General features: G+C 36.5%; 2 protein-coding genes across 4 annotated transcripts in view; one reads left to right on the top strand and one right to left on the bottom strand.

Moving 5' to 3' along the window:
* Positions 1-111: 111 nt before the first annotated feature.
* On the bottom strand, positions 112-6,521 carry tmprss4b (transmembrane serine protease 4b). 2 transcript variants are annotated; one of them, XM_016560590.1, is made up of 11 exons: positions 6,184-6,521; positions 5,865-6,017; positions 5,132-5,258; positions 4,851-4,967; positions 4,710-4,753; positions 4,110-4,272; positions 3,677-3,843; positions 2,997-3,086; positions 2,692-2,834; positions 2,422-2,571; positions 112-2,346 (listed from the first exon to the last, which is right to left on the bottom strand). In XM_016560590.1, exons 1-11 carry the CDS (start codon positions 6,320-6,322, stop codon positions 2,335-2,337), a joined length of 1,305 nt encoding a protein of 434 aa, XP_016416076.1. In that variant the 5' UTR covers positions 6,323-6,521; the 3' UTR covers positions 112-2,334. The 2 variants fall into 2 exon arrangements, with proteins under 2 accessions (XP_016416076.1, XP_016416077.1); XM_016560591.1 differs by having other exon boundaries at positions 3,731-3,843.
* Positions 6,522-7,431: 910 nt separating this feature from the next.
* Positions 7,432-12,631, top strand: part of tmprss13b (transmembrane serine protease 13b) — a 9,154-nt gene continuing 3,954 nt past the window's right edge. For both annotated transcript variants that reach the window (XM_016560662.1, XM_016560663.1), the window contains exons 1-6: positions 7,432-7,524; positions 11,170-11,323; positions 11,493-11,606; positions 11,803-11,922; positions 12,004-12,130; positions 12,482-12,577. In XM_016560662.1, the coding sequence (XP_016416148.1) occupies positions 7,510-7,524; positions 11,170-11,323; positions 11,493-11,606; positions 11,803-11,922; positions 12,004-12,130; positions 12,482-12,577 (626 nt within the window). In that variant the 5' untranslated portion in view covers positions 7,432-7,509. The remainder of the gene's footprint in view (positions 7,525-11,169; positions 11,324-11,492; positions 11,607-11,802; positions 11,923-12,003; positions 12,131-12,481; positions 12,578-12,631) is intronic.

The raw sequence follows: 12,631 nt of genomic DNA, 5'->3' as shown, positions 1-12,631 counted from the left end.
TACACCCTTGTTAATCAGCTATCATTTCACACTGTTTTTAGGAATAAATTATGGGTAGGGTTAGGTTTAGTGGTAGGAATTGGGTTAAGTCTGTATTTTTGGAAAGTTATGTTGATCCAGGATCAACAAAAGATGTTGATCCAGGAACATGTCTTACTTGGCAAAATCACTGCGACCTAGTTTTACGCCTCTGTTTCTTTTGAATACGCGCCCTCTAGTGGCAAAAAATTACATATTGTGCCTTTAATATAAAGAAAATATTGAAACAAATCTATTGATCTGCTTTAGAGAGCTCACCAATTATTACTGAATGCTTGAAGAATTTTACAGGTCTTTGGATTTTGCAGTTGTTAGTGAATTTTACTGTGAATCTTGGGTGATGTTGGTCATGAAAGTCTTCCTTGAAAAAGCAGCTTGTTTTCAGTGCCAAATGAGTTAACTCCAAATGAATAATCTAGTCAGAGGTTGTAACTATAGAGCACAAAAAACAGTAGGAGAAATCTGGTAAATTTATACCATATTTGAACCTGAAAAAAAATCTATAAGCAATGTGTACTGTAGGCTATCTAGTAGCTGTCCTCTCATACCCCAGTGTAACATCACTAAATGTCTATTGAAACAGCAATTTCATTTGGAAACAGTATCTTATATTTAACATTGTAAAAAGGGGAGTAGCTGAAATTATTGTTATTCTGTTTGTTAAAGGGCCACTTTAACAAACAGTTGTGATAATTTTATTGATCCTCAGATTTTTTTTTTTTATGTGATCTTATGGCGCACAGGTCAGTAAAGCAATACACATTTAGAGGGCTCTTTAGCTTCTTTTAATAGGAGAAATATTGGAAAGGTACATTCATACATATTCAAAGCACTTGTACTACCTCTTATTCAAACATTTTCATCATATCATTGTGCTGAACTTGTATTTAATATTTCTGCATTTAATGTTTTTGAAATTTTGGAACAGTTGAGGTTTTCTCAGGTTGCTCAGTGAAAGAGTTTGATATTCTGCTTGATATTGGGCTTTTAATTAATGTTGTCCTTACAGTCTTCCCTCTATTAATGCACTATTTAATTAACAACATATCAGTTTTGGTTGCATTAGTTATTTGTCAGGCTTGGCAGTAGTCATGGCCTAATTGTGATAATCACATTTTTCAACCAAAGCACAGACATTAGGAGTGAATGCAAAGGGGAAGTTCCCACCATTATTTGAAGTGAATGTTTTTCCTAAAAAGTATTTCTCTGTTCATCTTTTGACATTGGAATTTAAAGCAAATTTCTGTCAGAGACCTCAAAAAAAAAAACATTTCATGCTGCCAAAAACATAACTATCGTGATATTGTGCATGTCTGTTCACACAACCTGTGATTCTAAAAACTTGTGTGAAGCTTTGTGGAAAACCTGAATGAGGAAATGCCTGAGATAATGCAATAATAGAGGATGTGGGAGAAACCAATTAAAAGGTGGATGGCTGGTTTGATTTTCTTCAGTTACTTTCAGTTTATCTTTTAAATCACTCAGATGGATGGGGAAATATCTTAAATTGATAAACCCAAACTAGTAAATGTACAAATAGTTTTTTTTAACTGAATCAGATACATTCAGATGCTTTCTGAAGACTGAGCTACACCAGACTGTTGAGACAAAAATGTAAGACCAAGGGGAATAGAGGCCTGAAGGACTCAAAAGCCCACAGAGTCAGAAGGAACACTGCCTTAGGAGTACTGTTTGGAAAATGACAAACTTGGAATTTTGAACACCAATCCTGATAGTCGATCTCAGCTCAACACAACACACAGTAGACATTGTTTGAAATCAGTCCCTGTAAAACTGAATGTAAAACACATGCTGTATCATAGATGCTCCACTCCGCCCATAATCCAGAATTGTTTATCCCATTGTTTCCTTAAGCCAGTGTGCAGGCCTGTTATTCCCCATTGGACTGCACAGTCATGCATATTGTATTTCTTTATAATAAGCAGCAACTAAAATAAAATGTTTTCGATAAAACAAAGGTTGTGATGTGTGCTGGATTAGTAAATGCATCAAGTAAGAGCTTTATTTTATTTATTTTTTGCTTTCTAAATGCTTTTGGTCAGAAAAAAAAATGAAAACACTTAAAGTACTTTAACAGCTTTAGAATGAACATACAGTAGACTTACAGGAAATGTGAATAGTGAGACAAAAAAAGCATGATGTTTTGACATATGTCAAAATAATTATAAAATTGAACTATCTAGATTCAAGAACATTGATTTCTGTACTCTGAGGAGATTTGTCTTTCCTCCTGTGTCACGAAAGCATGAAGTTATGCGTCCATGGTTCACTTTCTCATGGCTGTCTCTGAAACATGATATTCAATATGAAAATATATTTTCCTTTCTTGTATATTAATGTACACAATCATGTGAAACATACCTCCATTACAGTGTAGATCCAGTTGAGAAGTTGACTAACATCAGTGTAAACTCCAGGTTTTCCCTCCCGTGCACAGCCCACTCCCCAACTCACTATACCCATTAACTGCCAACGAGATGAAAGGTACACTAGCGGACCCCCACTGTCCCCCTGAAAAAGAGAGAATACTTTAAAGTGACTTGGAAATTGCTTTTTTCTGGATACAAAAACAATGATATACATCACTTCTGAAGGGGAGCCTGCATTTGATTTTTCATTTGTTGTCGTTACCTGACACGCATCTACGTTTCCTTTGAGGAATCCCGCACAAAGCATTCTGGGAGTAATGGCGGAACCGTAAACAGAGGGCTTGGAACACTCGGACCTGTCAATCAGGGGCACCGAAGCTTTCTGCAGCACAGAGGGCAGCTCACCTGTGTAAAATGAGAATGAGGAAATGCCAGAGACAAAACAATATAGAGAATGTGGGAGAAACTGAACAAAAGGTGGATTTCTGATTTAAAACCGGTAGAAGGTCACAGTCCTGCCTTAGAGTTTCCAATTATCCATTAAGTGACAAAGCCCCTTCCTCTTACCTTTCTCCTTGAGCAATCCCCACCCAGTCACCACAAGCATCTCCTTCATAGACAGCTGGTGTGGGGGTAAACAAACTGGCAAGATTGAGTCTAAGGATATACAGAAAATGAGACCTTTAGCCAATGACATTTATTTGGGCCTTTTGTTCTATGATAAACATCACAAACCACTGACTTTACTACTTAATTACTGACATTACTGCTTTCGAGTACTTGGATGCTAGAGTAATTACACATTGAGGCTTCTCAAAGGAATTAAGTAAAAAAATAACCAAAACATACTGTAAGTGATCCTTATTCATGTTTTATGTTATATGTGTTATATGTTATGGACGACCTTTATTTTGTGTGTGTGTGTTTTTGGAGCTCTCTATGAACCATAACCATTAACCGTCATTGTTTGGGGAAGAAAAAGCCACATGGAGCAACATACAGGTTTGGCTCAACATGAGGGTGAGTAAAAGTTTGTTTTTTTAATGGGAGATCTCTTGTTGTTGTTAAAAAAGGGGGTTTCATAAAGTATCTTAAATGTCAAGCTAGCAGCAAAGGAGGGAAAATATAGTTACAGATACTGTAGTGGGACTCAAGCAACTTAAAATGTCTCATATAATATTTAGTCTCATTTTAAATCTCTGATATAAGAAAGCAGTTAATCAGAATGGATGAATGAAGTACCGTACCCCCAACAGTGACAGGCCAAGTGAGTTTTAGCATAGCGATGTCAAAGTCATTACTCAAGCGACTGTAGTTATTGTGGACAACAATAGTCTCCACGCTGACACCACTGGATCCCGTCACTTCGGTCTGACCCAACACCACAGTCCATCGACTCAGCTCTCGTGTCCGGCTAAGAGTTTGTGTGAGAAAGCAATGCAGCAAGTCACAAAACAAAATCTAAGTGGACCAACTAACCTATAGTCATAAATTTAAACAAGTAAAAATTTGTTTTCTTATTGTAAAGAGAAGAATTTTATTAAAAAACAACTGGATTAGGTTTACCATTTAAGACATTTCATTAGTCAACAGAGTTATTTAGGGGAAAAACTGAATAAAATCAAAATGCTTTTGACTAAAATTCTGTTCTAGAACATCTTGCATTTGTGAATGACTTACCCTGTGAAACAGTGAGCAGCTGATATGACCCAGCGCTTGGACAGTAATGCTCCTCCACAAACATGCTGGTGGTTCCACTGAAGACTAACCTGCCACGGCCAGTGTTCGATTGCTGTGTCCAGCCCACCAACAATACGGTCCTCTCCCACCACCTCTCCACAGTCTGTATTAACACAGGGGGGACGTTTATAATAAGAGACATGAAAAAAACAAGATATTAGTATGCTTCCTAATTCCTGAAAAAAGCAAACTGGAAATAAAATTGACATTAAGATTTGAAGTAGAATTAAAAATTAATTGAAAAAAAAAAAAAAAAAAAACTTTGATTTTGAAGTTGAAGTTTGAAAAACTTATTTCAAAGTTTAAAAATGTGAAAAAAAGGCCATTCATTTTCTAAGCTTTATGTACAGATAGAGGGACCATTGTAGAACATTGCCAGAGTGTTGAATGTCTTTCAACTGCAATTCAATAAATTCCCCTTCCTGTCATTCCGGTCCAATTTTTTGTGCGCAGTGGCCAATTAAATTCAAATCCCATGAATGGAAAGGAAGCCAAAAACAATGCAAAACCTGACCCACACACACACCTCAACAGTTTTACCTGAGCAGGACACAGACACCACTGAGCCAGATAAACACCGGTCACTGTGAGAGAGCACATCATTATTTCCATATGTAAATGACAACATGATTATTTTATGTGGAGAATATCACAAATGACCTCATAGCAAGTGTATCTCACCTGACTGAGAGGGAACTCTGGATGTCAGAGTGTGTGGAGTTTTTGCTGACTGTAGCAAATGCATCTTGAGGGTTGAAGAGCAGACTCCTTACCGGGATTCGTGTACTTCGTGGACTCCTGTAGTGGAATATTTCCTGAATAAACACTATTTACTGCGATCAATGGGAAGATGATCAGATTTCTTAAATGTTGCAATATGACAGCACTTACATATGGTTTTACAGCTTAGTTTACTAATGGTCATTGGTTTTAAACTATTGTGCCGTGTGTGCTCTACTTACACTGTATAGCCCAGTTGTTGACAGGCTAACCGCGTGTGCTTTGTCCTCCAGTTATCAGCACACACTGTTCTCCATCCACCTTCATTATTGAACACCTGCAGGACCAGTCTGTCCCCCATCAGCCTCACTACATCGGTAAATATAGATGAATCACATGTTCGCCTACAAATTCATCTTTAATAAAGCAAGGCCAGGGGACAGTTAAAAATTCTCAAAAGTGGTGTAAAAAAAAATAAAGGTTCTTTATTGGCATCTCTGGTTCCATGAAGAACCTTTAACATCAGTGGCACCCTTCCATTTCACAAAAGCTTCTGTACAGTGGAAAAAGGTTAAATACATTCTTACATAAAAGGTTCTTATTTATATTTTTAAACATGTTTATCACATTAGAAATTAATAAGAAAATAAAAATAGTTATTTTAATAACGGCTGACTATAAGGTTCTTTAGAGCAGTGGTTCCCAACCCTGGTCCTGGAGGCACCCCGATTAGGGTTGGAGCTAAACTCTGCAGGACACCGGCCCTCCAGGACCGAGTGTGGGCACCCCTGCTCAAAGACCTGAAATTGGTGTGTCAGAGAAAGGAGACATGCAAAATGTGCAGTGTTGGGGTGCCTCCAGGACCAGGGTTGGGAACCACTGCTTTAGAGAACCCTGTACGATGTTCTATGGCATTGCATTAAAAAAAAACTTTTAGGAGCCTTTATTTTTAAGAGTGTAAGTGTGCATAATCACCTGGATACGTGTCATTGGTCCTCAGTTTGGATACACATGTGATTTCATCCTCACCGCCTGCACAGTTAGCCTTTCCATCACATGCCTTTTCTATTGAAATGAACCTCAGTGAGCCAGAGCAGAAGAAAAACTTGCTATTCACTATCGTAACGGCTGGAAAGTATACAAACAAACAACAAACAAAGATCATTTTCAGAGAGAATGTTTTATATGAAGTGGTCAAAGTAATAAAATGATTGTCATATAGTGATAAGTAATTTACAATGAAGAAAAATAAAGATGGCAGAGAAAGGAGAATGGCATGGCAATAGATTCTTACTAAAATACAACCCCACTATCAAGGTCGCTAGTATCACTAGCACACAGCACACGGTGATAACAGTCGATCTCCAGCGTGCTCTGCTCTCCTCAGTCCTCAGTGTGCTCAGTTCTCGCCTTCGCTTTAGTCTCAGGGCCATGAGAAACCAGAGAGAAAAAAACTGATAGAAAGAAATCTAGCCAAAACAGTGGATTTTACTGGTTGTACGCCTAAATATATTCTGAATAGGTTTATATGTGTGACTGGTATTATTATCTCATAGTTCTAATTAGTGAATCTCACCAGGGTTCCCATCATATGAATGACTAACAGCAGACACTAGCAAGGTTTAGGGACTCCCTATATCACCTTCACTCAGCTGATCTGTGTTAACTAATCAGTTGATGGCAGGTTTTGATGAGACTTTGGCTGAATTCAGAACAGCACTACTAGTTCACAAAACAGCTTACTAGTTCTGCCACATTTGAGTAGTAGCCTATGCTAGTATGCTAATGGAATTCTGAATTCAGCCTTTGATTTCATATTCGGCTTAAATGTAATTTTTATAATTTTAAATTCAGAGAGATTATTTAACATGAAGAGAATTTGTCAGCATGATACCAAATACCTTAAATAAGTAAAGCAGTAGAGAATAATTTTTTTCTTGAATGACAGGTGTTGGTTTTTATTGCTCATTTTTTGGCATCTAAAAGACACACCTTGCTGAATAAAAATTATGACATACAAAATACCAAGGTTTTTAAGTACGTCAGACACCTGATGCACATTTGCCAGTTTTGTATTAGAAATTTGAGACACTATTTATAAACGTGATTGTGTTTTGTCTGTGAAATGTGTTAATGTGTATGTGTGTGTGCAGGTGTGTCCATTATTCCCTTCTTTCAATTAATCTGTGATAACTGATGTTTGTACTGTCAGTCTAAATATATTCAAAAACACTCAGACTATCTTGCCTTTATTCACAAATTGTGTGGGATATTGTGTGAAATGTGATCTATGTGTAAACATACTTGTGTGATAGAATGACAGTCTGATGGAATCAATTTCTCAAAGTTTCTCAATTTCTGTTGTGATGGAAAATTCTGTTCTCTGTTTGTGTATCTGCATTACAATGTTTCTATTGACATGTTGTTAAGAAACTCTGTTTAAAAAGGTTGCCTGTTAAACCAGTTAAACAGGTGAAAGAGAGAGAGAGGGAGAAATGAGTTACTACAGGGTGAGTTTGTCCTGCTCTGACGATGCCACTAGCAGGTGCATGACAGAAAAGAAATACATAGCTTAGGTACAGGTAGAGTCTTCCTTATCTCTTTAAACGGATACTCATCAATGGAGCACAGACAGGTATGAATACTTTAATACCCAACAAAATGTTCTCAAAACAAACATGGATATATAGAACAAACAATTGTATTTCAAGAATGTGATCAGTTTTTTTTGTGGTTAGTTTTGATACAACTCTTGTTTTGTGATTTTGTTAATATATTATTGTGAATGTATTAGCATCATTTTGTTTCTCATCAGCTTGTGTGTAACACTACAGTTGTCTTGGTATTGTGTCCTAGTTACCTTAGTTACCTGTAATAATTATTAACACGTATACATTCTAACTTCCTTGGGTAGAATATTTTAATAGAATTAGTAACCATTTGGTTATAAAAAAAGTAACAGAATTATAAAAATGAGGCATATTACATGTGACTGAGTGAATGATTCACTGTGTGAAATATATAGAGCATGTTCCAACTGGATGCTGTTAGAGAGAAGATCTGCAACATGCCGTAAGAAGGAAGGGCAGATTCTGAATCTTACAGATCAATCCTAGTAAAAAAGAAAAGAAAAGAAAAACATTGTGTTTAACATCAGAATTCACAGTGTCATTTATTGGACGTTGGTCATTGAGAATTATTTCAAACGTGATTTTTGTGAAATCTAAGAATGGAACAAATATAAACCACTTAAATCATCTGGATTTGGTCAGACTTACAATAAATGCCTGTCACTGTAACTTACATCCTGTTGGGTTCAGTACACTATGCATGGCAAAAAAATAAAACAGTCTAGTATATTGCAAGAGATATTGCAAGACACTAGTGAAAAATAAATGTACTAATATGTATATGAAATACTTTTATTTCATGCTAATTATACTACAAATACATTTACATATTTATTTGCTTAATAAAAATACAATGCAATTGTACTGTTGTTATACTAAACTGGTATACTTAAAGTCTAATTCTGCACTTTTTTTTATTTTTGCACGTTAAATGTGCAGAAGTAGTGCTGAAGTCCAACTAAAGATATACTGAAGTATATTTGATTGTGCTAAAGCGGACCTATTGCAAGTGTACTCCAGGTACACTTTAAATATCTGGCATTTAAAGACTGATATTGTTCAAAGATCATACAATCCTCATCAATAGTGACATTAAACACATTTTAGGCTTAATTTTAAGAAAGTAGTACTCCAAATACATTTTTATTATAATTTTTAAATCAGTAAGTCTCAAGCAACATGCCAGTAAATATGTTAATAGATTTGAACTATATTTAGAATGAAATAAATGTATTGTAAATATATAACTTTTTTACTAGGGGAGGGTAGCAGTCATCTGGTATATATGGGAACCAAAATAAATATAGTCCTACGCTACTTTTGTGTGTAGTGTACACATCTATTAGAAAACCAGTTAATGATTAATGGGTGATATAATATCTGGGTTATATAAAAAAAATCGCTTCATTATGAAAAACTACAACAAATTCAAGATTTGTTCAAATTCAAGGCAAACAATGCGCCTATGTATATAATGCATTTAAGTGGCTAAGATGTCTGAAATGCTCTGTTAACTCCATGCAACATCTTGTCTTTATAATATATATATGTATGGTATGTCTGTAGAACAGGTGTGAGTATGGGCACTTATTTGGCACACTTATTTGAATATGGAAAAGGAGGTTCATTGAATCACACATTTGGTCAGGCAGGACTAAAAAAGTAAAGGGGATTTTGGTTTCACCATCTTCCTTCACCTGTTACCAAATCCCCATGCAGTCATAGCCAGAGTCAAATCCTTGCTCAACAGTGTGTTGTAGACTGATGTGTATCAGCAGGTTTGTGTCTCACATGGTACTCCCCATCCAGATTTGCACCACAGACACATTAGAATGTACCAAAAATCAGGATTACAATTTTTTAATAAGGTTCTAAAATGTTGTCATTGTTGGAAGAATTTATTTGAGAGAATAGAATAATTGTGCCCGCTGATGGTGAGGAGGTGCTTGTATTATATCTAGAGAGAAATGTATATGAATGAATATACAATACTGTGACGAGAGGGGCGGGGCCGAGAGCCGTGGGAACGGAGCCTGCTGCCATCCGCCATGATGGGGAAGAGCAGGGAATGGGGGACTCCTGCCGACAGCTCCTCTGGGTTCGGGCAGCCGGCAGGAGTCCCCCGTTCCCTGCTCCTCCCCATCATGGCGGATGGCAGCAGGCTCTCGGCCCCGCCCCTCTCGTCACAAATACATTGACAAAAGTATTGGGACACCCCTTTCTAATGAACAGATTTGACTACTTTAGTAATTTCCATGAGTACAAAGAACTTGACTGGTCTGCAGAAAGGAATGTCCTAATCTGAACACCTGCTGAATACCTCTTGTGTGACTTTAAATGCAGAGTTTTTGGCTCAAGGTCTGCATTTAAAGTCACACCAGAGGTGTTCAGCTGGGATTAGGACTTTGCTTTCTGCAGACCAGTCAAGTTCTTCCACACCGACTGAATCAATCACTTCTTTTTGATCCTTGCCTTATACACAGAGACATTGTCATGTTAGAATAGAAAAGTGTCCTGTCTAAACTATTGCTAATTAGAAGCACACAATCTCCTAGAATATCATTATATGCTTTAACATTAAGATTTGTACTCATGGAAATGAATAAAGTAGTCAAACCTATTCATTAGAAAGGGGTGTCCCAATACTTTTGTCAATATAGTGTATATTAAAATTATAACTGTATATAAATTATGACAATATAACACGGTAATATATTTACTAAATATATGACAAATAATTTATTTTAAGGTGAATTCTGTCCTTGTTAAACAGAAAAGCAGCTCCACTGCATTAAGCAGAGCCTTGAATATCAGACTTATCGTAAATGTCATGGCGGATGGCAGCAGGCTCTCGGCCCCGCCCCTCTCGTCACAAATACATTGACAAAAGTATTGGGACACCCCTTTCTAATGAACAGATTTGACTACTTTAGTAATTTCCATGAGTACAAATAACTTGACTGGTCTGCAGAAAGGAATGTCCTAATCTGAACACCTGCTTAACACCTCTTGTGTGACTTTAAATGCAGAGTTTTTGGCTCAAGGTCTGCATTTAAAGTCACACCAGAGGTGTTCAGCTGGGATTAGGACTTTGCTTTCTGCAGACCAGTCAAGTTCTTCCACACCGACTGAATCAATCACTTCTTTTTGATCCTTGCCTTATACACAGAGACATTGTCATGTTAGAATAGAAAAGTGTCCTGTCTAAACTATTGCTAATTAGAAGCACACAATCCCCTAGAATATCATTATATGCTTTAACATTAAGATCTGTACTCATGGAAATGAATAAAGTAGTCAAACCTATTCATTAGAAAGGGGTGTCCCAATACTTTTGTCAATATAGTGTATATTAAAATTATAACTGTATATAAATTATGACAATATAACACGGTAATATATTTACTAAATATATGACAAATAATTTCTTTTAAGGTGAATTCTGTCCTTGTTAAACAGAAAAGCAGCTCCACTGCATTAAGCAGAGCCTTGAATATCAGACTTATCGTAAATGTATGAACAATTCATTTGAACTCTGATTGACAGTACAGATATGTTTACTGTGAATTTAATTTGATGACAGATGAGAGCGAACAGTGTTTATAGAAATATAGATTAATAAACATCTTCCATTTATTTTATGAATACAGACTGAGTCTCCTCCCTCATATGATTCTGTGGTGAATCACAACACGCCTCCACCTTCATATCCGAGTCTTCAGACATTGTCAGCCACCCAAGTCCAGCCGTACTACATACCACAGCCAATACATCAAACACCTGCTCCTTGTGTTGTACAGACAAGTAATATTTAATAGCACATTCTACCTATACACGAACAGGTCTTAAAAACATGGTCATTAAAATAATTTGAGGGATCATAATTAAATAATTAAAATCTTTGTATCTGTATTAAATAATTATTAGCATTTATGTATTTGTGTCAATAGCTATTGTTGTTTTCTTTCTGCAGTCCCAACACAGAGAGGTCAAGCTCCCTCACACAGGAACAAAAGGTATTGCTGTGGAGGGTCGAGTGGTACTGCTGTTATAGTTGTGCTGGTTGTAATTGCCGTCTGGATGGGAGGTGAGCATATATTTTATATGTAATAATATTTATTGACATTTGTGCTGTTCTGCCTGCTACTTTTAATCAGACATTAAATACTGTATTTTGGGTTGTGTATACTATTACTAAATTTGAATGTGTCATTTGGTGCAGCCTCCATGAAGAGTGACTTTTCAGAGGTACACTTTTAACTCTATTTTCGACTCCTGCACAGTGCGCTATGGGCCGTCACTGTGGGCTCAGAAAGAAACGGAGACAGAAACGTGCCCCCCTTCATCAGTCGACTGTGATGGAAAGAGAGACTGTTCTCAAGGCAGTGATGAATCTCGCTGTGGTCAGTGTCTATCACATATCAATAATGAAATCTCTTTTCAGTTGGAAATCATATACTGATTTGATTTGAATGTTTCTATAGTGCGGTTTGGTACAGCAAATGAATTGCAGGTCATGACTTCTAAGAACAAAAGCTTCCTTCCAGTCTGTGCACAGGGCTGGAATAAAAACATAGCAGACCAAACCTGCCAACAGCTTGGCTTCAGACAGTAAGTATAATACACACACACACACACACACACACACACACAAACACATAATTCTTGTGATCTGAGACAAAAGCACATATTAAACACAACTTTTAAAAGACTTTTTAATTTTATTTATTTTTTACAGTCATTCCGAGATTACTTGGTTTTGGAGGTTTTATGGAAAAAAATTATATACATATATCGATCGTTTTTTTATATTTTTTTTTATTGCATTTTTAAAATGGTTTTCACAAAAGAGAAAAGATAGCCATAAAACCTGTCATGGCATTGAATCACAAGCAAACAAACAATATTAAGAACATCTGTATGAAATGTATTCATGTGTGTTTCGGTTTGTGTGCTTTACAGGAGTTATGAAGTTGGTGTCTTGAATACCAGTTCATCCACCTTTCAAAGTTTGAACAGTCAGTTTACAAACACTATCCAGGCGAGCGTTGATACAAGGTAAAACCCAGAAATTTGCTGCTGAAAAACAGCAATAAATAAATAAATAAATTA

The sequence above is a fragment of the Sinocyclocheilus rhinocerous genome, unplaced genomic scaffold (assembly GCF_001515625.1).
Source record: "Sinocyclocheilus rhinocerous isolate Xijiao unplaced genomic scaffold, SAMN03320098_v1.1 scaffold77, whole genome shotgun sequence".
In the NCBI taxonomy this organism is placed as follows: Eukaryota; Metazoa; Chordata; class Actinopteri; order Cypriniformes; family Cyprinidae; genus Sinocyclocheilus; species Sinocyclocheilus rhinocerous.
This window is presented reverse-complemented; position numbering and strand designations above follow the sequence as displayed.

Coding starts and splice junctions, on each gene's coding strand:
- tmprss4b (XM_016560590.1), bottom strand. CDS start 6,322: ATGGCCCTGAGACTAAAGCGAAGGCGAGAACTGAGCACACTGAGGACT. Junction 4,754..4,850: donor CAGAGTTCCCTCTCAGTCAG/GTGAGATACACT, acceptor GCTCTCTCACAG/TGACCGGTGTTTATCTGGCT. Junction 3,844..4,109: donor GCTGCTCACTGTTTCACAGG/GTAAGTCATTCA, acceptor ACAAACTCTTAG/CCGGACACGAGAGCTGAGTC.